Source organism: Lepidothrix coronata, unplaced genomic scaffold (genome assembly GCF_001604755.1).
Source record: "Lepidothrix coronata isolate B3197 unplaced genomic scaffold, Lepidothrix_coronata-1.0 Scaffold110, whole genome shotgun sequence".
Classification (NCBI taxonomy): Eukaryota; Metazoa; Chordata; class Aves; order Passeriformes; family Pipridae; genus Lepidothrix; species Lepidothrix coronata.
Genome location: NW_016690290.1, coordinates 1,618,449 through 1,643,317, shown reverse-complemented (window position 1 = coordinate 1,643,317; position 24,869 = coordinate 1,618,449). Strand labels below are relative to the sequence as shown.

General features: G+C 56.2%; 2 protein-coding genes and 1 long non-coding RNA gene across 3 annotated transcripts; 1 reads left to right on the top strand and 2 right to left on the bottom strand.

Annotated features, from left to right (window-relative positions):
- The first annotated feature begins 13 nt into the window (after positions 1-13).
- Positions 14-15,337, top strand: COG4 (component of oligomeric golgi complex 4). Its single transcript, XM_017824469.1, has 19 exons — positions 14-160; positions 680-762; positions 1,455-1,569; positions 2,370-2,544; positions 3,149-3,342; positions 3,814-3,919; positions 4,998-5,155; positions 5,714-5,772; positions 7,196-7,329; positions 7,832-7,950; positions 8,319-8,485; positions 9,123-9,288; positions 10,777-10,839; positions 11,295-11,411; positions 12,969-13,061; positions 13,368-13,451; positions 13,780-13,881; positions 14,255-14,383; positions 14,615-15,337. Exons 1-19 carry the CDS (start codon positions 14-16, stop codon positions 14,747-14,749), a joined length of 2,346 nt encoding a protein of 781 aa, XP_017679958.1. The 3' UTR covers positions 14,750-15,337.
- Positions 3,914-7,200, bottom strand: LOC108502018. Its single transcript, XR_001876329.1, has 3 exons — positions 6,406-7,200; positions 5,483-5,750; positions 3,914-4,335 (listed from the first exon to the last, which is right to left on the bottom strand). It is a non-coding gene; the product is annotated as an uncharacterized LOC108502018 (long non-coding RNA).
- Positions 15,338-15,492: 155 nt separating the features above from the next.
- FUK (fucokinase) lies at positions 15,493-23,284 on the bottom strand. Its single transcript, XM_017824164.1, has 23 exons — positions 23,212-23,284; positions 22,959-23,116; positions 22,823-22,873; positions 22,611-22,736; positions 22,407-22,479; positions 22,036-22,133; positions 21,815-21,895; positions 21,606-21,725; positions 21,283-21,424; positions 20,818-20,945; positions 20,614-20,715; positions 19,995-20,165; positions 19,854-19,921; positions 19,322-19,692; positions 18,882-19,092; positions 18,620-18,786; positions 18,287-18,514; positions 18,012-18,155; positions 17,756-17,875; positions 17,495-17,682; positions 17,197-17,296; positions 16,430-16,653; positions 15,493-16,231 (listed from the first exon to the last, which is right to left on the bottom strand). The coding sequence occupies exons 1-23, from the start codon at positions 23,282-23,284 to the stop codon at positions 16,115-16,117; spliced, it is 3,261 nt and encodes a 1,086-aa protein (XP_017679653.1). The 3' UTR covers positions 15,493-16,114.
- Between the last annotated feature and the right edge of the window lie 1,585 nt (positions 23,285-24,869).

Below are 24,869 nucleotides of genomic sequence, written 5' to 3'. Positions count from 1 at the left end.
ACTGAGTCCCAAGATGGCGGCGGCCACGGCGCCGGGTGCGAAGGCGCCGCGGGGGGAGAGCGGCGGCCCCGCCGCCTCCGCGCTCTCCATGGAACGCATCCAGTCGCTGACCGAGCTGGCGGACCTGGAGGCCGCCTACAGCCGGCTGTGTGAGGAGGAGGTGTGTGAGGCGGCAATCGGCGGGGGCGCCGCGAAGGTGTTCACTGCTGCAGCCCGCTCCGTCCCGCCACCGCGGTGACAGGGAGAGCGAGTGCCTCGCTGTCACGGCTCCCTTAGTTGTCTGGATCCTTTCCAGAGGTGTTTAATACGCACTCGGCCGTCCCCGGGGCCCGGTGGGCGGACGGCGTCGCCTCCGCGGGTCTGGTGTCCCTGGATCGCGAGTAGCCTGGAGATTCCGGGGCCTCGTTCATTGAAAACTCGGCCAGGGGAGGAGATTGTCGGTTATCTGGCTTAAAAAATTGTGTGATGAGGTTCCCATAACCGATATTTTAAATGGCAAAAATATAAAGATTTACAGTATTAAAATGAGAGATCAGAAAGAGATTTGTCACATGAGTTCTGGGAAGCACTGATGCCTTTCTAGCTCCGTGTCCTTGACTTGGACATAGGGTCTGTGATGAATTGCTGGCCCGGGCAGAGCAGAAGTCACACAAGGATTTCTTTGTCCTTTTTTTTCCAGAAAGTTGTGCAGGAAGAGCTGGATGCCCTTCTGGAGCAGCAAAGCACTATAGGGAACAAGATGGTTGCTCTTCAGCGCATGGGGTTAGTGCTCCCCACTCTCTTCCCTTCCTTCTCCTCACTGCACGACCTGAACATTCCTTTCAGCATTGTAGAGGAACATTCTCAGGAAACATCAGGCTTTAAATCAGTTTGTGGCAGGGAACAGCAGTTGAATCCTCATCCCCAGGGCCCCAGTCTTCTCAGCAGCACTGACAGAGGGGACTGCTGTGCTCTCATACAGACTGACCCGTTTTGGTGTAGGCTGGGTGGGTTTTGAAGGTCTCACCCCAGAGGTTGCCAGTTTTCAGCATCAGTGCTTGGATCAGATGTCTTGTGTCAGGTGATGAAGTATTACTGCCTCTTCGTGGTGAGCTTGTGCAGGCAGTCTGGAAAGTCATCCATGTGGAAAGTCATCCTCAGTGGCCTCGTGCCTGGTAGAAGATCAGAGCACAGTTTTACAGCCTTCATCTTTCCCTTCAGAAGTGGAGAGTGCCATGAAGCCCCAGTGGCTCGTCCATGCCCTGTCTGATAGCAAGACACAGTCAGTCTGTGCAGCCCCTTCCAGAGCAATCAGTCTGTCCCATTCTGCTGCTTTGCCCCTGGGGGAAAGTCGTGGAATGGGAGGGAGTGTTGTGCCAGGAGCAGTGGTGTGTGCAGGAATAACCGTCCCGCTGTCGCACGCCGTCCGACTGCTCAGTGCCTGCACCTCATGTTCAGTTCCCTTGTGTTCCCAGCCCTAATCTGCAGCTGATCGAGGGGGATGCCCAGCAGTTGGCAGGAATGATCACCTTCACCTGTAACCTGGCTGAGAATGTCAGCAGCAAAGTCCGACAGCTCGACCTTGCCAAGGTAACTGGGTGGAGGGGGTTTGGGACTGAGCACCACCAAACCATGTTCTGTGTGCTCACAGCACAACAGAGATGTGCTCTTTTCTCTACTGGGCAGGAAACTGTTTTGTTCTTTATTTTAGCAGGATCTTTCCGGGCTCCTGGATGTTTTATGGTATAAGAGTAAATATCATAGAATCCCAGAATGGTTTGGGTTGGAAGGGACCTTAAAGCCCATCATGTTCCAACCACCCCTGCCATGGGCAGCGACACCTTTCACTAGACCAGGTTGCTCAGAGCCCCATCCAACCTGGCCTGGAACACTTCCAGGGACGCTGCCCCAGCATCCCCTTCTGTCCATGCAGCTCCTGGTACAAGATCCTGAATAAGGTGAGGACAGCCTTCACTGACACCCTTGTCAAGCACTGAGGACAGTGGAGATGGTCATTGTCACCCAACCTGGTCAGGAATCTGGGCTGTTCTCTTCCTTGTCCAGAGGCAGGCTGAGAGGTGTCTATCCCAGCACTCAGCACTGCTACACAAATCAAACCAGACAACCTGTGGTTGTCTCTCTGGTCTGTGCCTGTTTGTTGTAGCAGAGCTGAGCTCAGCCTCAGTTTTGACAAATGCTGTTCCTCTTGCAGAGCCGTTGGTTTTATGACTTTTTAAGTAGTGTGGGGTTTCTGCTTACATAGTTGTTTATTGTGTAGAGAAGTATTGCTTCAGTCTCTTCCTTTTTCCCCCCCCACTGTCTTCTCCTCACACTTCCCTCTCCCTGGTCCGTCCCGCAGCAGGAAGCTTTACTGGGTGCCTTTCTTGCAGAACCGCCTCTATCAGGCCATTCAGAGAGCTGATGACATCCTTGACCTGAAGTTCTGCATGGATGGAGTTCAAACAGCCCTGAGGAATGAAGACTATGAACAAGCAGCAGCTCATATCCATCGCTATCTGTCTCTGGACAAGTCAGTGATTGAGCTCAGTCGTCAGGGCAAGGAAGGTGAGCTCTGCTCATGAGGAGAAGCTGATAAGTCACCCTTCCAGTAGCACATAACTAGAGACTGCATCATTTCCCATGGCAGGTAGCCCAATAGACAAAGCAGAAGATCTAGTTCTGGCCAAAGTTCTTTGTATGTTATAGACTGACTTTGAGGTGAAGTGTTGTTAAGTTGGAATTAACATCAATTGAAAGAAGGGTTCCTGGCACACAGCTTTAATAGTATTTCAGGTGCTAACTAAGCAAAGGACAAAATGTTCAGGTCAAAAGAAGTGAGAGAGAAGGCCCTGTCAGGGAGAACTGTTGCAGTGTTACAGTGAGCTACCAAGCAGAGCAACTGGAAATCAAGGAGTAATTTGCCAGATCCTTAGAAGAACTGTCCTGATGGATGTGTTCTCATCTTCCATGGAAAACCACAGCATTAGCTGTGTGTACATCACACACCTACCTGTCTTTCTTTGCCTATAGAGAAATTCCAGTGTGTCTTCTGCCTTCTCAGCCTAGAGCTGCACAGTGTTGGTCTCTCTCCTGGGGAAAAAAGTAGCTCTGGATACAGCACTAACATTGTGCTGTCACTTTTCCCTTTCTTTTCTGTCCTTTTGTCCAGGAGGCATAATTGATGCCAACCTGAAGCTCCTGCAGGAGGCAGAGCAGCGCCTGAAGACAATTGTCACAGAGAAGTTCGACACAGCCATGAAGCAGGGAGACCTGCCCCAGGTGGAACGGTTCTTCAAGATCTTTCCCCTGCTGGGCTTACACGAAGAGGGGCTGAGCAAGTTCTCCGAGTACCTCTGCAAGCAGGTAACAGGGTCTGTGAAACTGCTGTGGCCTGTCTGGTCATCCAGGGGAAAGCAAAACTCAGTCTCTGTCAATGGATGTTGTGGAAAGAGGTTTTGGCTGGGGCTTGTTAATCTTAGAAACCAGCACTGGCCTCAGTTCGTCTCTCTCCCTGCATTTTGTGTCCTGGGTTGGGCTTTCTGGTGTCTGAGTACAGATCCTGGGGGCTGTTCGGCTTCTCCTTCTGTGTCTTGCTCTCTGCACTTGCTTAAAGCTCATACAATGAGCATGGAAAGAGAAGAACAAGTTTCTGTCTTTTCTCAACCCTTGAGTTTTCCACAAAAGAGGAAAGGATCCCCGTTCAAAGGAGGAACAACAGCAATAGCTCTTGCAATGGGAAGGCCAGTGAAAGCTGGATAGGGCAAGGACAGGGGACCACCCTGGGGATGAAGAAAACCTTTGGGTGTTCAGCTGACTGGTCCTGTTGTCATGCAGGTGGCCAGCAAAGCAGAAGAGAACCTGCAGCTGGTGATGGGGACAGACATGAGTGACCGTCGAGCTGCTGTCATCTTTGCAGACACCCTGACACTCCTCTTCGAAGGTAATCTTCCTTCCCTCTTTCCTGATGGGTTAAAAATAGTCCCTGATGAGATTGTCCATGAATTTAAATGTTTTTAATTTTGGCTCACAAAATGCCTCATTCCCCATTGAGCTGCGGACGTGTCACACTCGAGGGACAGGGACACCACCAGCAGAATTTATTCCAGCCAGGAGAGGGCATCACAATAAGCAAGTTTTCCTACCTACAGCTTGTGCAGGCACGAAGTGGATTTGCAAAGGATTTGTTGGTTTCCTCCAGGAATCAGACTCTTCCCATTCTCTGCATCCTCAAAACGTATGGGTATTCCCTGGAGGTTTCTTCAGACTTCCAGCTCTCCAGACAAACAAATCAGATCCCTTAAGGCTGAGCAGCTGTTGGTGCCTCCAGGCCTGGCTGTTCAAGAAGCAGCATGGGAGCTTGAAAGCAGGGAGAGAAGGGAATATGAATGCTCTGTGGGAATGTGGCCAAAGACAGTAATTGAGATTCTGTGACTATTAACCATCTTCTCTATGAAGTCTGCTCTAATTCCAGGCTGCACCACTGCCAAGTCACTCTCCTAGCCTGGCACCCTTAGAGCTTTCTTGGCAGTAGCAGTAAAAGAGGGGGAGTGTTGCTAAGTCTTGGAGTAGAGAGTTTGTGAGAAGAAAGCAATATTGTAGAGAGACCTCCTTGGAGATGAGCTTTTCCTCCACGGAGTTCTTGCCTTTACTAATGCTTGCTCTCTGTGTGCCCGAGAGCCATCCCTAGGCTGATCTTTCCCAGCACTGCTCTCCTGTAACTTGGTGGGTGCTGAGAGCTCACACTGTGTTTGGGTGGCAGTCATGCCCCTTGTCAGGTTTAGCTTGTGTGGCTTTCTCCTGGGGAAGCTTTGTACCTTGTTTGCTGGGAGGGCAGCTGGCACACATGGCATAGCAGGAGCTCTCTTTGGGGAGAGAGAATTGGCTTCTACTCCAGGAGACTTGCACTGCAGTGATTACAGTAAACAGTGGAGAGGATAGTCCAGTCTGTGGACCTGGGTAGCTCTGCTGTGCTCTGGGAACTCCTGGTAGAGTCTCTTTTGCTTCCCCTCTCCCCACAGGAATTGCTCGCATTGTGGAGACCCATCAGCCCATCGTGGAGACCTACTATGGGCCAGGGAGGCTCTACACCCTCATCAAGCACCTGCAAGTGGAGTGTGACCGGCAAGTGGAGAAGGTGGTGGACAAGTTCATAAAGGAGAGGGACTATCATAGGCAGGTGAGAGCAGCGTGACACTGGCTGGTGCAGCCAACTGCAGCCTCTATCCAGCTCCGTGGGGCTCCCACTGTCACAGAGGCAGCAAAGTTTGACCTTGTGTATTAAAAGAAACCTTGCTTTACTCCATATTTATGATGATGGCTAAAGGGGTTCAGCCTGTAGCTGTTCCTTCTGCTGCAGAGAAGGACTCATTGGGAGTGTGATAAAGGCACCCTGGGCACAGGATTCTTTGCTGTGCAGGTCTGTAGGGTGCTTTCAGCACACCTTCCCCACTGTCTTGTTCCTGCTTAGATGCAGGGCTGCTATAGCTGCCTCATGGTCACATACCTTGGTTCCTCTGCTGGAGTCCCCTCCTATTGTCCTCCCTGGCAGGACGAGCTCTTCCTTGGAGGAGGAGGTGAACTGATGCAGTTCCCTTCTCTGGTAGTGCTTCCTGCAAAGCATTCCTATCACCCCCAGTGAGTAAGCACTTCCTTGGGCTACAGCACGAAAAGCAGCTGGTAACTCCAAGTCATCAGCAAAGACTGATGACTCTCTCTTTTTTTTTTGTGATTGCAGTTCCAGCAAGTCCAGAATAGCATGATGAGAAGTTCTTCTGCAGAGAAGATTGAACCAAGGTACAAAGAAGAAGTCTTTATGCGCTCTAACCTTTCACTCTTGAGCTGTTATTAACACTACTTAGCATTTAGATAACTCCCAGTCTTCCAGAGATTTTGTGGCTACTAACACATAAAATCCAATTGTTAGGTGCCCTTCTCTGCCCTTTCATAAAGGCAGCTTCTGACTTGGGGCTTTATTTTGCTTAGTCATTACTTTTAAGCCTCAGCACTGCTGGAGGGCTGGCAGTATCACTGCACATGAAGGACTGAGACTTTAGTTGCCTGTGCCCACTGCTCTTTGATGGCCACAGTACAGTCCCTGAAACCCACAAAATGGAGCAGCTCCCTGGGCAGATAATTTGTGACAGAATCAGGAATAAATCTGGGTTTTATTTAACCTGTACTGCTGCTGCAGCAGCTCTGAAACATGGGTTTCTTGTTGATGAACCACAATGCTTTCAATTTCCCTACTTTTCTTATCTTAAATATTTACATAACCCTTAAGGAAGGCCATTTGAAAGTGCATCCAGCCCTTCTGGCACTGCCTGACTTATAAACATGCCTTGAAAGAAGACTTAGGTTCCTCAAGCAAGATCTGTCTGTGAGCCTGCATAACTAATTGTTTCAGTGGTAATATAAAGATGTACTTACTGTTTGCTCTGAGTAACCATCCCAGGTTTTCTGACCTTTTGCTTTTTCATCTCTAAAATAAAGATAATGTTTCCTTGTCCCACAGTTGGGTTGTGAGGCTTTGAGCAGGATTTGTAAAATTCTTTTGTGCACACTGATGAAAAAGCTGCTGATGTGACAGTCTTTCTTTTTTTTCATGGTCATGTCTGATGTGACCACAGCATTCTGCACGTTGTCACGTGCTTTTTTGGTCTCACATTTCCTGAGCTGTTGAGCTTAATCAGATTCTTCATCATGTTCAGAGAAACACATGGATCTGTGCACAAAAGCACACATGAGGAGATGGCAGGGACCAAGCATTTCTAGCACTGGCTGCTTGGGGCTCACAGAATTGTAGCAAAACTGAGGTAGGAAGGGACTGAGGAAGGTCTCTAGTCCAACCTCCCACTCAAAGCAGGGCTCATTTTGAAGTTGTAGCAGGTTGCTTAGAGTCTTGCAGACCTTACCACTGTGATTTTAATGTGGATGTCCTCACAGGAAAAAAGAGCGGGAGCGTCGCTAACTCTTGGAGCAAAGAAGAAAGCAGTATTGTAGAGATCCCCCCTTGGAAATGATTTTTTGGGGACATTTTGATTGTGTGTGCATTCTTTGCACAATTATTCTGCTGAGCTCTGCCACTCAAAGGCACAGATGGAAAGAGGCAATATTGGTCTTGCAATGAGAGAACAGAAAACACACTACCTGACTGAATTAAATTAGTGCCTCTCCTTTTGTAGTGTTGCTACCTCGGTTCTTGCTCTGTTCCTTCCAGGGAGCTTGACCCCATTTTAACAGAAGTCACCCTGATGAACGCCCGCAGCGAGCTCTACTTGAGGTTCATCAAGAGACGAATAGTAGCTGATTTTGAGGTGGGAGATGCCACGGCCTCAGAGGAGGTAAAGCAAGGTAACACCTTGAACACCAGGACTTGCAGGCTCTCTGTTCGTCGGAGCCAGAAATGGAGATATCTCTGAGGCAGTGGCAGAGCAGAGTGACACAGGATCTGCAAAGATACTTTGGGAGCACGCTGTGGAAGAGGACTGTATAGCCTGGCCTCCCCAAACCTGTTTTCAGCACTGGTTGTTCCCTCTAGGATTAGGAATGACTGTAGAGTATAACAAACAAGAGAGGGAGGGACATTTGGTCACTGCAGGCACAAATCCTAAAGATGGAGGCCACAGGGAAAACAGGCTCAGGGTTTTGGTACTCCATGGAGCTCTGGAAATCACTTTTGTCACCTGCAAAATTCAGCTCAGCAATTTCAGCTCCACAGTTGAGGCCTGTGATTTCTTCCAGATTGGGCTTGGCAGGTGTGTGTCCCTTGGGTGTCCATCAGAGGGGTAGGAAGGGGACTTGGTGGAACTGCTTTCTGCCATTTGGTCCCTGCTGATGGTTCTCTCTTCTGCAGAGCATCAAAAATATCTGGACAAGCTCCTCAACAACTGTCTGCTGAGCTGCACCATGCAAGAGCTCATTGGCTACTACATCACCATGGAGGAATACTTCATGAGGGAGACTGTCAACAAGGTAGGGCTCTGACTGTGCTGAGAAACTCTCAGATGGTTCTCTGTGTGTGCTCCCCAGTCCTCTGCTGAGCATCCCACGGGAGGGATGCGAGTACATGGCAGGTCTGCAGTTGTTGGGAAGGCCTTTTGTTTCCCTTGGCCTTGAAAAGCAAGTGGTTGGTTCTGAACTTTGGCTCCAGACATACCCGTGGGTATCTTCTTGAGACAGATCTTCCAGGGCTGTGGGCTCCTGAAAACTGAGTGCCAGCCCACACAGGGTACAGTTCCACTCAGGGTGAAGGAGGCAGACCAAGTTTGGTCTCACAGCACTGCTCTGAGAGGGCACCATCGCTCACTGGGCTCGGGACTCTGAGACAGCTTTCTTTGCAGGCTGTTGCCATGGACAGCTACGAGAAGGGCCAGCTCACCTCCAGCATGGTGGATGACGTGTTTTATATAGTGAAGAAGTGCATTGGGCGTGCTCTGTCCAGCTCCAGCATAGACTGTCTCTGTGCCATGATCAACCACTCCACCACTGAGCTGGAGTCTGACTTCAGGTAATGCCAGTACACCAGGTTTGTTGTAACGTGCCTGCACCTCACGTTCTTCAAACAGTGTTTGCTGTCAGGTGGTGTTCCTTGTGTTCTTCACCTTTGAACCTCTGATTTGTCATGCTTGCAGGAAGCAGTGGCAGGTGGCCTGTGGGAAGCTGGAGCTGGGCATCTTTTCTCACAGTAGTGATGATCACCTGTAGGACAAACAGAAAAAGGAATCTCATGGCCCAAAATCCCTAGGAGACCGAGTCACCACATAGCATTGGGGTGCTACTCTGCTTGATGGTACATGACCACCCCTAGTGTTCTCTGGGTTCCTTAGTGACTCAAACTTCGGGTGAGCCTGCAGAAATTGTCCTGCTGTTTTTCATCCCAACATGGGAGTGGGGAACTGACTGAAGACAGCAAGCATCTACAGGCAGGATATTTGGGAAAGCTCAGAATAAAGTGGTTACGTTTTTCTTTCTGCCTTTAGATGCTGGCAGGAGATATTTGCCAGCCCTCTTTTGTCCCTGTGAAGTCCCACTTACCTTGTCCAGGTCCCAGCTCAGACAGAACACCGTCCCCTGTCACAGAGCACAGTTCTGTTGTCGCCTGCAGTTATTTGCTCTAAGCCCTGGTATGTTCTGCTTGCCCATAGGGAGGTTCTGTACAACAAGCTGAAGCAGGGCTTTCCAGCCACGACCTTCCAGGACTTCCAGAGAGGGGTGACCAGTGCTGTGAACATCATGCACAGCAGCCTCCAGCAGGGCAAGTTTGACACCAAAGGCATTGAAAGCACCGACGAGGCCAAGCAATCCTTTCTGGTGGGTTTGGTGGCTGTTCTGGTGTGGAATGAGTTGGGGTGGAGGGAAAGGCAATGGGGAGCTCTTGGGAACAGCACTGATGTGACTATGGTGTCCAGAGAATCTGAAAACCTGTTCAGGTATGGTGGGTGGCCTGACTTTGGATGTTGGTAGATGCTTCTACCTCACCTCATGTTTGTAGGGCTTCCACACCAAGTCACAAGTGTGATACCATGAGTGTCTCTTGGGCTGCTGCAGTGATGGTTCCTTCTGGGCTGGGGAAGAATCTGAGCTCTTTAGAGGTGTCCATCAATCCTGTTCTTCACAGGCTCTGCACAAAGGTGGTGGGGGAGCATCTCATCCACACGTTCCTCCAGATAAAAAGGTTTCCTCGCCCAAGCTCAGGGCTCCTGCACTTTCACTTAGCATGTTGGAGAGTTTCCATTAGAGCAGGGTTTTTTGCTCTACTGGGCCTGCAAGATCCTCCTGTTGCCTTCTAACAGCAGTACTGCAGCTCCCTGTGTGCTTGAGCAGGCCAGAACGTGGCAGGGAGCATTAGAGATCCCTCAGAGAGCGTCTGAAGGGCCATCACTCCTGCCTTCTGCAGCTTAACACATCCTTCCCCATGGTGGGATGCTGTATAGGCCTTGCCTTGTGGAAAAGACCTCACTGGGAGAACATCTCTGGGTCTGCCCTCTCAGGGTTTGAGCAGACCTGTGGGCAGGGACTGAGAGCACTGGAGAGGGGCTGGCTCACCTTGGCTCGTCTCCCTCTCTGTAAGTTGCTGTGAACAGTCAGCACTGAAGAGATTCCTTGGAACTTTCAGTGTACAAAGAGAGAAGGCAACAAAAGGAGCAGGAGGGACTGAACTCTTCCATTTCATTGAATTCTTGGTTTCAGGTGTCTGCATTTCTTGAAGCAAAGGGCTCAGAATGTCAGTTCTCCCACTGAATTTCCTCATTCATCTGTCACCTTGCCTCATTTCCCTGTCTGCACAAAGCCCAGCCTTATACTGACATTTAGTTCAGCTTCAGCAGGTAGAGAACAGTCTGTTCAGGGGAGAACAGACACTTACCTGGCAGGAGGGCTGCTGATTCCTGCATAGTTACCTGTGCTTTCCTGCCTCCCCTCCTGCTTCAGACACAGTGTATACACCATTGCCCTCAGCCGCTCTGGCTCTGTTCTTCATGACACATTAAGCTGGGGGTACACCATGGCTTCCACCAGTCACCCACAAGTCAGGCTTTACTGCAGCATCGTGGACAGAATGATGAGAAAAAGGCATAAACTGTCTCAAACTCTGTGCTAGCTGCAGGTTCTGTAGTTTGGCTTCATGCAGCTCGGTGAACCTTCAACGCTCGGATCTCACAGTAGCAACTCTGTCCCTTAAATATTTACATTTCAGCCTGTACTGTTGGCAGGGCATGGAGTAAACATATGGATTTGAGGCTGAGGTGCTGAGAAATTCCAATGGATTCTACTTGGGTTTGCTTTGATTTTTTTCCCCAGGTGACCTTAAACAACGTGGAAGTCTGCAGTGAAAACATCATGACCCTAAAGAAGACGTTGGAGGTGCGGTCTGTGTTCTTCACTGTTTTTTTTCCTAAATCAAATTTGTAATATCCTCCCTTGGTGGGGGTCAGGTAAACCATCTGGACTTTGATATGCCCAAATTCCTGAGGCCTTTGCCCTCCAGCCTTAGGAAAGCAATACTGAGCTGGCAGAGCAATTTCCAGCTGATGGCAGTAGCTGGAAATACCATTTCCTCCAGCCTGACCAACCTGGTGCAGGAATAAAATGCACATCATGGAGAGGCTGTGGTTCTCTGGTGCTGGGCTAGACAGCCTCTGGCTGCCTTTCTTGCTCTCCCTCTCTCTCCCCAGCTGGATCCAGCTGCCTGTGCCTTTGCAGGGGCAGGAGCTGTCCTAGCCCACGGGCTGGTGGGCAGCCAGAGCTCAGCAACACGAGGGGATAGAAACTGCCCAGGTTATTAATTTGCAACTTGCTCACGGATCTCTTCCCTGCAGAGTGATTGCAGCAAACTGCTCAGCCAAGGCTTTGGGGGTGAGCAGGCACAGGCCAAGATTGAGAGCTGCCTGTCAGACATGGCTGCTGTCTCCAACAAATTCCGTGACCTGCTGCAGGTGAGTGCCTGGAGGAGTTGCTGCTGGCCCCCAACACTGGCTGCTGGTGTCTTCAGGGAGAACTCAAGCAGGAGTCAGGTCAGCCCAGGACCTGACCCCAGGAGTGCTGGGTAGGGGTGCAGTCAGCTTTGAGGCGTGGGAGCAGCCCCAGCCCGTTTGCACAGCTGCACCAGCTGGCGACTGCAGAAAAGCACTGGAAGCAGCTGCAGAGCCAGAAGGAATGTTGCTCCATTTGTCTCCACTCAGCACGGAGTTGTAGTTGGTTCAGCACTTTCAGGAGAAGAAATATTAATAGCACTTCCATCTCCTCCATTCTCCCTCGTGGCACAGCACATTGTCAAGTTGTCCACAGCCTCACTAAGTAACGCTGAAGACAGGCAGTTGGTAGAAAAGAGCTGCTCTTTTCTCAGGTTTCTCCTCCTTTCCCAAATGGAAATACTCCTCAGCATGGAGTCTGGCTAAATCCAGTCTCCTGTGGCATCCTGGGGCCTCTTGTCCTAAAATTTCACAGTGGTCTCTGGCAGGGAGAGACACAGGAAGACCTAGTACCTCCTGTGGAAAGAAACCAAGCAGAAAGAGAGTATTTTCAGCCAGGTTTGCCTTTGTTCTTCACAGACAGGCCAGGCTATTTTTCATTTGGCTTTGCAGTTCAGGGCAGCCAGATGTCTTCAGAGCAGCATTGCCAGAAAACCCTCTTGGTGCTTGTGGTCTGTATCAAAACCAAAGAGCTCATCAGTAGGGAGTAAAACTCTCCAGACTAGCTCTAGTGCAGTGTTAAAACTGGCTGCAAAGCAATCAAGAGGCTGAGCAGCAAGTTCCTGCACTGTATGAATCACACACACATTGAATTTGCCTTGGAAAAGGGCAATTGCCAGCAGGGCCTGCTCACAAATGCCAGTTTTAGTGAAAAACTTCCATCAAATGCCAGGCAGTATCAGTACCTGCATAGTTTCATGCTGGGTGAGCTTACTGAGCCAAAGGGGGGTGTCTGAGAGGAGAGGCCTTTGAGAGCTCTTGAGCATCACAACGGACAGAGGAGGCTTTGCTGACAACCTGCTGCTCAGGGGAGATGGCGTGTTGCTGGGGTTATGATTAATGCAGGGAACTCACTGTGGGTACAGCTTTTATCCTCCTTTTAGCTTCTCCTACTGAGCTAAGCTGCACTGGAGGTGGGAGGCATCAGCTGAGTGCAATCACATTGACCTGGCTGGTGCTGAGTGGAAAAGCTGGAGTTTGTGGCCTTTCCTGTGTGCCTCACTCCTGCCAGGAAACCTCTGTAGCTGTGCAGGATGGGCTGGGGGAAGCAAGAGCCCTTCAGACCAGGCTGCAAGTCAGCACAAAAGTAGCTTCTGGGCCAACATCCTTCCTCTTCTTCTTGTGGTGTCCTCAGAACCTGCCAGCACTGGAAAAGTGTGGGATTTGGGACTTCTGAGTTCAGGTTCCTGTGCAAGTCTGTGGGTCGGTTTCCCCAGCTTGCAGTGAGGATGGAAGCATCAACACATCCTGGCTGTAAAGGTTTTGTGCCTCACTGTCCTCTCCTCTTGCTGTCCCCCTCAGGAAGGTCTCAGTGAGCTGAACAGCACAGCCATCAAGCCCCAGGTGAAGCCCTGGATCAACCTGTTCCTCTCTGTCTCCCACAACATCGAGGAGGTAAGGCTCAGTGTTCTCTGCTTCCAGCTGTACCTGGGCACTCTTCATCCTCTGCTCAGCAGCACAGTCAGAGCAATGCATTCATTCTCCTCAGTTACCTGCTGTTTCCTTGGCACAGAGCAACAGTAAAATACCCAGATCTTCCTCTGCAGCTGAGCCTGGAAAGGGACATTTGGCTAGAGAGGAGCTTGAGAAAACGGAAAGGGTGCAGAGCTGCTCCAGGAGGAGCAACCCTTCCTGTCCTCTGGGCTGTTGGCTGCAGTTCACTTCAGGCCAGATAAACAACCTTTTGCATTTCACTATCAGGAGGAGTTCAGCGACTATGAGGCCAACGACCCCTGGGTCCAGCAGTTCATCGTCAATCTGGAACAGCAGATGACAGAGTTCAAGGTGAGAGAGGAAGGGAGGGAGATGGCAGCCTGCCAGGTTTTAGCCAGACCTCCACGTGGCATCTCCCAGCTCCTCCCCTGCTCAGGGGAATGGCAGGCAGAGATGTCCTCCAGTGCCTTGCAGGGCTTTTAGGGGTCCAATCACCCCCTTCTCCTGCAATTCTCAAAGCCTGCTTGCAGCCCCCTTGTGCCTGGATCACTTCTGTGGGGCTCTCCACTTGACAAGCCTGCAAGTGATGGGTCGTTATTTGAAAGCTCTCCTAGGCTTGGGGTTTGGGGACCTCTGCTCAGTTTTTCTTGACAAGAATGACACAGGTTTCTGCTTCCAGGCTGGACTGTCTCCAGTGATTTACGATACCCTCACTGGTCTTACAACCAGTCTCATAGCCATTGAACTGGAGAAAGTGCTGCTCAAATCCACTTTTAGCAGGGTAAGCAAAACACCCCTCTACCCTGTAATCTGGTTTGACTCCAAACCCTTTGTAAAGGGATGGGGCAGGTCAGAGGCAAATGTTACCCGCAAAAAAGCTCTGCAACCACCAGTGGCCAGCTCAGGGACATCCTGTATTACCACCCACAAGGAGAAAGTGTGTTATGTGATAGGCCTGAGAAAAGCTGGCACCAATAAGGGGGGGGTGGCTTTAATGGTGGGTCTAAGCATAAGCCATTTTAAGCTGCAGTAAATGGTCTAACTGGAACCCTCCTGCTCAGAGACCTCCCCCTGCTACTCTATGACTTTTAACTGTGTCTTTGGCACAACCCCTGGGCCTCCTTGGAGAGGTAACAGCTCCCTCGTGCCCACAGCTCGGCGGTCTGCAGTTTGACAAGGAGCTGAGGTCTCTCATAGCCTATCTCACCACAGTCACCACCTGGACTATCCGCGACAAGTTCGCCCGTCTTTCCCAGATGGCCACCATCCTCAACCTGGAAAGGGTGAGCTGCACTTGGTCTGCTTTTACTGGGGGATTGTGGGAGCCCCAGCTGGACTCCACGTGGCTTTACTGAGCTCATCCAGGTGTCGTCACACCTCCAGGGCGTGGGGAAGCTGGAGAAGTTGCCCCGTGCCTGATGGGTGCTCGCCCGCGGGGTTAGTGGCAGAGTTTGAACTCACCTGTGTGGGTGGTCTGTGCTGAGTCGTCTCCTACAGGTCCCTTCTTTTTCCAGGTGACAGAGATCCTGGATTACTGGGGCCCGAACTCGGGCCCGCTGACCTGGCGCCTGACGCCGGCCGAGGTGCGGCAGGTCCTGGCTCTGCGCATCGACTTCCGCAGCGAGGACATCAAGCGGCTGCGCCTGTAGTCGGTCGGTGCTTGTGCCAGCACCACACTCGAGGGAACGGCAGGAAAGCTGCAGCCCCGAGGCCTGCCTGGGCCCTGCCCTGGCTGGCTGCTACACAGCATGGGGATGGGGTGATGTCTGCCCTTCCACTCACATTCCTTGGAGCAAAGGGCTTTCCCGGGCCTGGCAAGAAGAGCTGACACCCCTTTGTGGGAGCAGAAACAAGGCAGCAGAGGAATCTTTCTCAGAACACAGGCTAGTGCCAGCTCCTGACTCCCTGCGCTCTGCTCCCTGTGGGAGGCCACAGTGCAGGACACTTGGGGGCTGCTGTGGCCCAAAGATGGGTCTGCAGAGCTCTGCCTGTGCAGCTGCTGCAGTCACGTGCCCTCTGTGCCCCCAGTTTAAGGGTCAGCTACTGGAGTCACAAATCCTGAGCCCTGGTTCTCTCCTGGTGGTGGTGCAGACTGTTCTGCTGAAGGGAAAAGGAGTGATTTCCTAGGGAAGGTACTTGAAAAATCACTAGAAAGCCTCTATGGGAAGCAGAGCTGTGTCCCTGCTGGCTCGCTGTGCCCTGTACAGCTACTCTGTAAATAAACCTCACCTGGCTGAGCTGCAGTCTCAGGTGGTGTGTGCGTCCGTGGGCCTGGAGCGAGCTGGAGAGATGCTGGACAAGAGCTCTGCTCCATTTCTCCTCTTCTACCCTCGCCAGGGTATCCAGAGGATCTTCCTGTCCTGCCTGGTGCTGTCCCCATCACCTAGGGCTGTGGAGGGCAATGACCAGCCCCTGCATGCAGTTTCTGCCATTCCCACTCCTAGAAAAGCTTTGCCCACGCATTGCTGGGCTCTTGCTCTCCCTGGGAGCAGCCCTGCCAGGGACAGAGGGGCACAAACACTTGCTAGGAACAAGCTCTTTTATTCAGACTGACTGCAGGAGTTAGTAGCTTGCTTTCATTATTCACTATATCAACACTGAAATAGTCTCTCAGGACAGGAGAGGGTCTTGATTCCACATCCAGGTGCATCTTTGGTGCAGGAGCATTGTGTGCTGAACAGGCAGTGTGGGTCCCTGCTGCTGGAAGAGCAGGAAGGTTCCTGCCAGAGGCAGCATCACAAATGCTAGTCTTTTCCCTTTGGAGAACCGTAAAAACTGGAGTGAAACTGCAAAATCAGTCTGGAGGCCCTTGCAAACTGTCCTTCCAGCAAGGCCACCCTCCAGGGAGAATTGTGCCTGCCCAGCTCATCACAGCTTCTCCAGCCTCTGTGGCTTTTGGGGCAAGCAGCAGCACAAAAAGGCCATATCAAGACCTAAGGCACCTGCTGGGGCTGCCCCTAAAGCAGTGAGGATTTCCTGTGTATCTGCCAGGAACTGGCCAGGGCTGAAGGCCTTCACACAGCCCTGTCCTCTCCAGGGTGAGCACCATCCTTCGTATCACATCCCACAACCTCCACGGAGAAACCGCCTGTGTCCACCTCGATGCTGTGGATGCTGAAGTTGCCCAGCCCCTAGAAAAATAAAGAGTCACTGGTTGGGACAGGAGCCAGCAAGGGACCTGTTCTCACCTCCGAGGTCCCAGGGAGGGCACTGGGACAACCAGCCATCACATCCCACGCGCGGTGGGGCGAGATGCTCCTCGTGCTCTCTTACATAAAGCTCCTGCAAACCGCCCATGACAGTGAACCTCCCGGGAGCTCACACCTCACCTCGGTGCCAGCGAGGATCTGCTGCAAAGCCTCTCTTTGCCGCGGGGCTTTGGTTAGGACGTAAAGGAAGCCACCACCGCCGGCCCCGGCCAAGCACTGCCCGTGGACGTGGGGCCGGAGGGCGTCCATCATGTGCCCCACGGCCAGCGGCTCACACCCAGGGGCCATGACCTTCTTCTGCTGCCAGTAGCGGTCCAGACACTTGCCAATGAGCGGCAGGTCACCTGCAGGGAAGGGGAGATTGCAAATTACTTGTCTCTGCTTCTCGCCCGAAGGGCACAAACCTGTCTCTGCCTCTCCTGCTCAGCTCAAGCTAAATTCTGCCTTCTCTCCCCAGTTCCTCCCAGCTCTGCCTGCTGAGCAGGCAACCCCAGCCCTGTCATGTTGCTGTTTATTTTTAATCCTCCACAGGGGGAGGATTTGCTTGCTTTAATGCTCTGGCTTCCTCTCCACAGCATCCCAGCAGCCAAGTGAACCCGCTGCACAGGCCAAGAATGGCCCTCAGCCCTGTCACCAATGGCTCACAGAAAATCAGCCAGATACAGCATGTCTAACCCTCTCTTCCTCAAAAATCTTTGTTCAAGCCTGAATTTTGGGGCGTTGCCTGGCGAGGGTGTGTCTGGGAGAGGATTTGAGACTTTTACAGCTGCAAGAGCCTGCACCCATCAACCTTTGCCCCCTCCAGGACTGCACAGCCTCTCCCCAGGAAGTTTGTGTTTCTTCAGCTGTTAAAAGGGCTGGCTTGGCACAGGGAAGGGGATTCACACCTTGCCTCAAGGCCTGGGCACATTCCTCAGCGTTGCTCACCAGCGCATCAGTGTTTTGCACGATGGAGGGCAGCCTGGCATACCAGTTCCTCACCACGTCCTGCAAGAGGCCAGAATGTCCCTGTCACCATCCCCCTGGCTTCGGCAGCACCTGTGGATGTAATGCTGCACCCACAGCCTTGGGTGTCAGCTCCCACTGGGGTGGCAAAGCTCTGCACCAGTGAAGGGGACAGGCACCAAAGGCCACAGGGGGAGCAGAGGCCAGAGCCTGTGACACCCAGGGGCACCCAGGCATTACCTGGAGCAGGTTGCGGGCCAGGCGAGTCTTCCCTGTGTACACCAGCAGCAAGTGATCACTGAGGGTCTGGGTAAAACCGTCAGGCACTGGGATCTGCTCCACTTCCACCCTGAGGGGCAACTGGGCCTTTGACCTTCCAACTTTGATGCCAGGGACGAGCCCACCAACCTGGTCCTGCCAACCACCACCTGCAGGGCAGAGGGTCCTCAGCCACCACTGGGACACCCACTCCGTGGGCCGGCTGCTCCCCCAGGCCACTACCTGTCGTGAGCCTCTGCTCCAGGTGCAGCACGGCGTGGATGAGGGACTCGGTGCTGGCAGCCTTCCCAGCCGCCCGGTACAGCGATGCCATCACCGCTCCCGCCAGGATGCTGCTGGTGCCTGCAGGGAGCACAGGCAGGGCAGTGAGGCACTGTGTGCGCCTAAGGGTGGGGAGTGGCAAGGGGGATGCCCCATCCTGGTGCTGGTGACTCTCTGGTGCAGGAGGGACTGCCCAGCCCTTTCCTTGCAGACTTACCCAGGCCAGACCCGTGGGGCAGCATGGACCAGGTGTGCACTTCAAAGCCACTCCCAAAATTCTCCATCAGCTGGACCTGCAAGGGTTTCTGTGAGGGGAACTGCACGACCTGGGTGCAGATGAAGGCAGCTTTGAGCAAGGCTCCTGAAAACAAGAGGAGGTAAAGCTGATGCCTGCTGTGATACCTGCTGCCTCATCCCATTGTCCCCAAAAACCCTGGCACCAAGAGGCCATGGCAGGTGCAGAGCTGGGCTGTGCAGGTGGGGACACCTCACCTGGCGCATGTGGCTGGCAGTAATCCTGTAGGTGCTCCAGCTCCTGGCACACCAGCTCCATCACCGCCTGGCTCGGTGGGGCCCCACTGAGGCTGACGAGGCGCAGCTCTGGCACAGGGATGCGCCGCACCCGGGCACCGATGGGCCGGCACCCGTCCACCAGCACCGCCACGTCCACCACGGCCCCCCCGTGCTCGTAGGTGATGGGGGGGGTGTCACTCCAGCCACCTGGAGCCAAGGCTCAGCATCAGCCCCCTCAGGGCACCCCGACTCCTTTTTCCCCAGCACCACAGGGGTGAGACACGGATCATCTGACTGGGGGGATGCACTCACCGGAGAGGTCCAGGCGGGCCGGACAAGCCACCTGCACCCAGTGCCCCAAGGGTGGCAGCTCTGCCTGCCCCACGGCGACAAACTGGCACGAGGACATCACCGCCTGCCGGACCAGGATTTGCTCGGCCCCCTCGTAATGCCGAGCCGCTCTCACCAGCAGAGCCGGCCTGGGATGAGAGGAGTGCTGAGCCCACTGCCACGTCTCCATGACTGCACTGGTGCCTGGGGCAGGGCAGCTGCTGCTTGCCAGCCCCAGCCTCACCGGCTCATCCATTTCTGCCGCTCGGCAGCCAGCTCCCGGACACCGCTGGCAATGTCCCCACGCTCCAGGCACCCAAAAGCCGAGGCCCACTCCCTGTTGGCAGCAGGGCCGCTCCGCAAGCCCCCTTCCCCTCGTGCCATGCAGCCCAGGACCTCGGCGATGCAGGCGAGCGCTCGTGCTGCAACACCAGCATCACCAGCCGTGGAGGCAACTAGAAAATAGAATTAAAGGAGGCTGCAGGTCACCCCAAACCAGCCCACTTCTGCCATAAGCCAGCTCCAAGGGAGTGGGACTCAAATGGCTTGTGCCCACACAGGTTTGTTGGATGCCCTGTGGGTGCACCCCCACGGGTTCCTGCAATAGGTGTGGTCACTGAAGGAGGCAGGGAGCACTGAACGGTCTAGATAGCCAGAGATGCAGCTCGTGTGAGTCCAGCTTACCTTCATCCAGCGTGCCCAGCACAGCCTCATGGTAGCCCTCGTGGACAGCACTACGGGCCAATGGCAGGAGGCTGCTGTCCTGGCGCCCCAGCAGCACCCGCCGCACCTTGCGCTGGCCCTGCAGGAAGAAAAGGGCCTGGCGGGTGCCCAGCTCGGCCGCCGTGTCCAGGCAGGACAGCAGCTCCTGCCAGGACATGCGCCAGGCCGTCCGCCAGCGTGCCAGCCGCTCACCCGCCCCCCCAGCCGGGGCCAGCAGCCACAGCACGTCCTGCAGCCCCAGCGCCTGGCAGGCATGCAGCACCGGGAACAGTCGCGCGCTCAGCAGGCAGCGGCTCCTCCGCGGCGTCTCGGCGTCCCAAAGGTCCCCTTCCCTGATGGAGGGAGAGCCCATCAGCACTGCCCTGCGGCTCGAGAACACCTTCCAGGAGGGGAGCAGGGATTAAGGATGGGTAGGGGTGGCTGTGACACCTCCCACTGCAGCTATCCCCACGGGAGCTGGGTCTCCTCTCCCATCCTGGCACACGGCACCTACCGTATGCCAGTGCGTTGGAAAAACTCAGGCCAGGGCACGTTCAGGTAGGTGGCCTCTTCCACAGGGCTCTGCAGGGGCACAGAGGGGCCGGTTACACCTTGGCTTCGAGGGGAGCCTCGTGCCTCCTCGCCGTCCCCGCACCTGCCAGTCGTCGAGGCGGCCGGTGAGAGTGAACACACGGCAGGGCAGGTCACGCAGCCGGACGTGGTGGCCCTGCAGGACAATGTCACGCAGGGGACAGCCCCGCAGGGCTGGGGAGGAGTCTGCATCGAGGCCCGAGAGGAGGCAGCCAGGACCGATCTCCAGGGGACCCTGAGGAAGAGGCAGCAGAGCATGGAGTGGCATGGCTTGCCCCCAAACCAGAGCCAAATCCTGATCTTGGAAGGAGACAACCACCCCGGGAGATAAGCTGGAGCCAGCATGAGGCAGGTGGCAGAAGGACATAATTTGCTTTGTCACAGGGCTGTGAGGACATGAACTACAGAAATTCAGGTCAGGTGACAGCCTCCAGGGCTCTCAGCCATAACTGAGCCCTCAAGGAGAGAGTCTGCCCTCATCCCCAGGGAGGGACAGCCCAGAGGTGACAGCCTTCTCCCCTTGGTTGTGGAGGTTGACAGCCACCAGCCAAAAGGCAGCCCTGAAGAGGAAGGGCACCCTAAATCTCACAGCTGTGGCTCCCCTATCCTAGCCAGCACCACATCACACTGCTGCCCTTTCAGTGCACTGGGAGCTCAGGGTCATTCCCACCATAGTCACGTACCTGGAGGTGACAGTGCTGGATGACACTGCCAGCTGCCAGCCCCACAGCTCCTTCCAGCAGGCAGTTGGTGACCGAAGAGCCATCCTCCAGGAGACAGGGCTGCTGCCAAGGGCACAGAGGCACGTGGGACCAGGAGCCAGGCACACAGCCCAGAGCAACCCCCAGAAAACCTGCATGAGCAAGGCTCGGGGTAGAAGCACATACATCCACGTGGGAATGGGCTGTCTTGCAGAAGCGGAGGTGACTGGCAGAGCCAGGCAGAAGAGTCAGGCTGCGGATGTGGTCACTTGCAGAGGTGGTCATGTAGTCATAGGATGCATCAGGGATGCAGGCTGGGGGAGGCAGGAGAGATTTCAGCATGCCAGCAAACAATATGGGTGTGTTTGACACCCCCATGAGCCCAGGACAGGCTGAACGTCCCCAGCTGAAGGGGTGGGGAGAGAAGATCTGGGGACCTGCAGTTGTGGGGAGACACAGAGAGCTGCCAGGCCCTGACCACTCCATCTTTCCATACACAGGGGAAGAGAGCCCAGGGATGGGTCACATCACACACACTCACCACAGCACTGAATCACAGAATGGCTGGGGTTGGAAGGGACCTTAAAGATCATCTAGTTTCAACGCCATGGCAGGGACACCTTCCACTAGAAGGTGGAAGGAAGCACTCACCCATGCTAAGAGGGAAGCCACGGAGAGCTGTCCACAGCACGGAGCGGGCGCTCCTCACGCTGGCATCGCTGCCACCCTTCACAAAATCCTTCTCCGTCATCCCCCCTGCCATGCTCAGCACGATGTCAAAAAACAGGGAGAGCTGGGGAGAGAAGGGACTTATCAGGTGCAGCCACTCGGATCCCCACCCTACTACTGGATGCTCCCTCCCACCATTTCTCCCACCCAAATCTGGTGCTGTGGGTGCAAAGAGACCCTACAGAGATGCCCAGAAGAGGTACCCATGTGGCAAGGGGTCCCATCCCCCATGGAGGGACTGTCACCTGGATGGGAGGTGCCCCTGAGTCCAGCCCCATGTAGGTACAGGCATCCAGAGGAGGGATGACGTGGGTGGCCAGAAGCTGCTCAGCAGCGTCCGAGGAGAAGAAAACAATCCCACAGACCTGTCAGGGCACAGCAGGGCTGAGGCTGCAGCTGTGGTGACACAAAGGATGGTGCTGGCAGGGTCACCAATGCCCAGGTCATGCTGTACCAGTGGGACGGTGCCATCAGGCCCTGCACACTGCTGGATCCGGGCCTCTGTGCCTTTGTAGATGATGTCACGCACCAGCCCCTGCGAGTGAGACCACCCCAATGAGCTCCTCAGGAAGCCCCAAGTCAAGCAGCCACAGCAGTGCTGGGACCGCAGCAGCCAGGGGATGAAGCGGTGGGGACCTCCAAGGAGTGTCCCTTGAAGGGTGAGCTGCCACTGACCTGCTCATCAGCGAGGTAGACCCCGTGGTTCCTGGCATACACCGGGCTCCCGGGCACCGCAATCACTCTGACGCCCTGGAAGCCATCCCAGCTGATCCCTGGGGAGAAGGACAGAGACCAGTGCCCACTGGGGCAGTGCACGTACCCACACTGGGCACAGCTGCCTGAAAACTGGGCCCATGGCAGATGAGGTGACATCACCATCCAGCCTGGGCCACCTTACAGGTGCTGCCGACCGCACACGGGACAGGAATGCTCGAGCACCCACACCCTCGTGGGAGCACAGTGCAGGCTGAACCAGCTGTGCTGCTGGCTCAGAACCCTGTCCCAGGCTAAAGCAGGAGCTGAAAGCAAGCCTAGCATTCACTGACCTGGTGCCGAGGGCACGGTGAGGAGCATGTCGGTGCTGCAGACCCAGACGCCGGGCGGGGAGCCCACACAGAGCTGCTGAGAGAAGGGCCACGTGCCCAGGGATGGCAGGGAAGGGGCCCAGCCCTCGTGGGGCACCCAGCACCCCTCCCACCATTTTGGGAGCTGAACCCACCCCCAGGGCCCCTTCCCCAGGCCACACAGACCCGGTGTGTCATGGTCCCCAGCAGGCTGTCCAGGTTGCAGACCAGCGCCTCGGCCGGGGCGCCGGGCTCCTCCGCGGGCAGGCAGGTGAAGGCGCGGCCGCAGTCGTCGAAGGAGAAGTCGCGGCCCTGGTGGGACCGAGAACGTGGCGGGGTCAGCGGGAGGGAGCGGGTGCAACGCGGGGTCCCACGCCGGGCTGCAGGTCGGCTCTCACCATGTGCAGGATGAGGATGCGGGCGTCCCTCAGCACGTCAGCGGTCACCACCTGGCAGGGGACAGTCGGGACGTCGGCGGGGACGGCACAGACACTCCTCTCCCTTCCAGCCCCCCCCGAGGCTCCCAGCCCTCACCGTGCAGCCGGCGCGGGCGCTGAGGTGCTCGGCCGCCACCAGCAAGGCGTTCAGGGTGGCACCGCCGCTGCCCAGCCGGGCCCAGGGGTCCTCCACGGCCAGGAGCAGCGCGGGGGGGCGCGGGCCCAGGGCGCCCCGCAGCCGCCGCACCTCCAGCTCTGCCAAGCGAGAGGCGGGCGCCGCTGAGAGCCGGTCCCCGCCGCCCCGCCGCGGCGGGCAGGGAGGGAGGGAGGGCGCCCGCCCCGCCGCTTGCCTCGCTGCAGGGCGGACACGGCGCCCTGGTCGCGCCGGCAGGTGAGAAGGAGCGCGCTCCACTCCGCCGCCATAACCACCCCCGCCCCACCGCTGCAGGGCCTGCTGGGAGCTTTAGTCCAGCCCCTGCTGCCGCTGAGGGGCGCTGGGCGAGGAGGGACTACAACTCCCAGCGTGCACTGCGCGGCCGGGCACGGGCCGCTTAAAGGCACAGCGCACTCCGGTGCTGCTCCCCCCCGCTCCCCCCTCCCCCAAAATCCGCCTCCCCCCTCTCGCCAACCCGGGGGGCTTGCAAAGGGGGAAAGAGGGTTTTGGTGTTTTCTGACCTAAAATGGGTCCCGGCGCCGGCGCGCACCCCTAAGCGCCCTGGGTCATCTCTGTCACGAGCCTGCCCGGACTCAGCCCGGCTCCTCGCAGGGATCTCGGCAGCGAGAGGATGGGCGCGGGTGTCGGTGCCCAGTGGGGGTCAGGGCGGGTACCCGGTGGGTGCTGGGGTGCGATCGAGGTCGGTACTGGGGGATGCCGGTGCGGTGGAGTGGGTACCGGGGTGAATAACAAGGGGTGGCTACTGGGGTACCGATGTCCCGGGCTGGGGACCGGGGTAGATACTGGAGATGCCTGAGAGCCGGGTGGGTACAGGGATGGGAACCGAGGTACGTACCGCAGTGGGTACCGGACTGGGTACCGGGAGTGTGCAAGGTGGTACTGATGCGCCGGGTGGGTACTGGGGTGGATGGATCCCGGTGGATGAGTACCGGGGGCTGAGTACAGGGGATGCCGATACGCCGTTAACTCGGGCTGGGGGTGCCGATGTGCCGGGGTGAGTACCGGGCTGGGATCCCGGAGATCCCAGTGCGGCGGGTGGGCGCAGGCGGCCCCGCTCGCCTCCTACAAGTCCCACAAGCCCCTCCGGGAGGCCAAGGACTACATCTCCCAGGCTGCCGGGGCCGGCCCCCCGCCCCGCACGGCACGGCACGGCCCCGCACGGCGCGGAGGGCGGTGGCGGCGGCGCCCGGGTGAGCCCGGCGGCGGGGCCGTGCCGGAGCTGAGCCAGGTACCGCGGCGGGGACGGGCCCGGGGCGGGGGTGCGGGCACGGCTCGGCTCGGCTGGGCTCGGCTCGGGGCACCGGTGCCGGGGAGGCGGCGGGGATGGCGGGCTGCGGCGGGGGAGCCTGACCGGGAGTGCCCCGGTGCTGCGGGCTGGTCCCGGGGCTGGGGGTTGGTCCCGGGGGGCATCCACACGGGGTGCGTTGGGTTCAGCCCCGGCGTGGTGGTCGCGGTTGTTGGCCCCGCTCCTCGGTGCAGGTCCCGGTGCTGGCGGCCGGTCCCGCTGCTGGGAGCACCCACCCGGGATGCGGTGGGTGCTGAATAGCCCCGGGAGGATGCGCTGCCCTGGGGTGCTGGCCTCGAATCTGGGTGCAGGTGCGGGTCCTGGGTGCTGGTCTCGGTGCTGGGTGCTGGCCGCCGGGAGGATCCAGCCGGGATGCAACGGGTTCGCACCCGTGAGGTTGCGCTGGCCCGAAGTGCTGGCCCGGGCCCTGCGGTGCTGGCCCCGGGGAGGATGCGCTGGCCCCGGCCGCGGGCTGCAGCTCCAGGGCACTGCCGGGGTGATGCACTCATACCGGGGAGGATGCTGGCCCTGGCAGGGGTGTCGGGGCT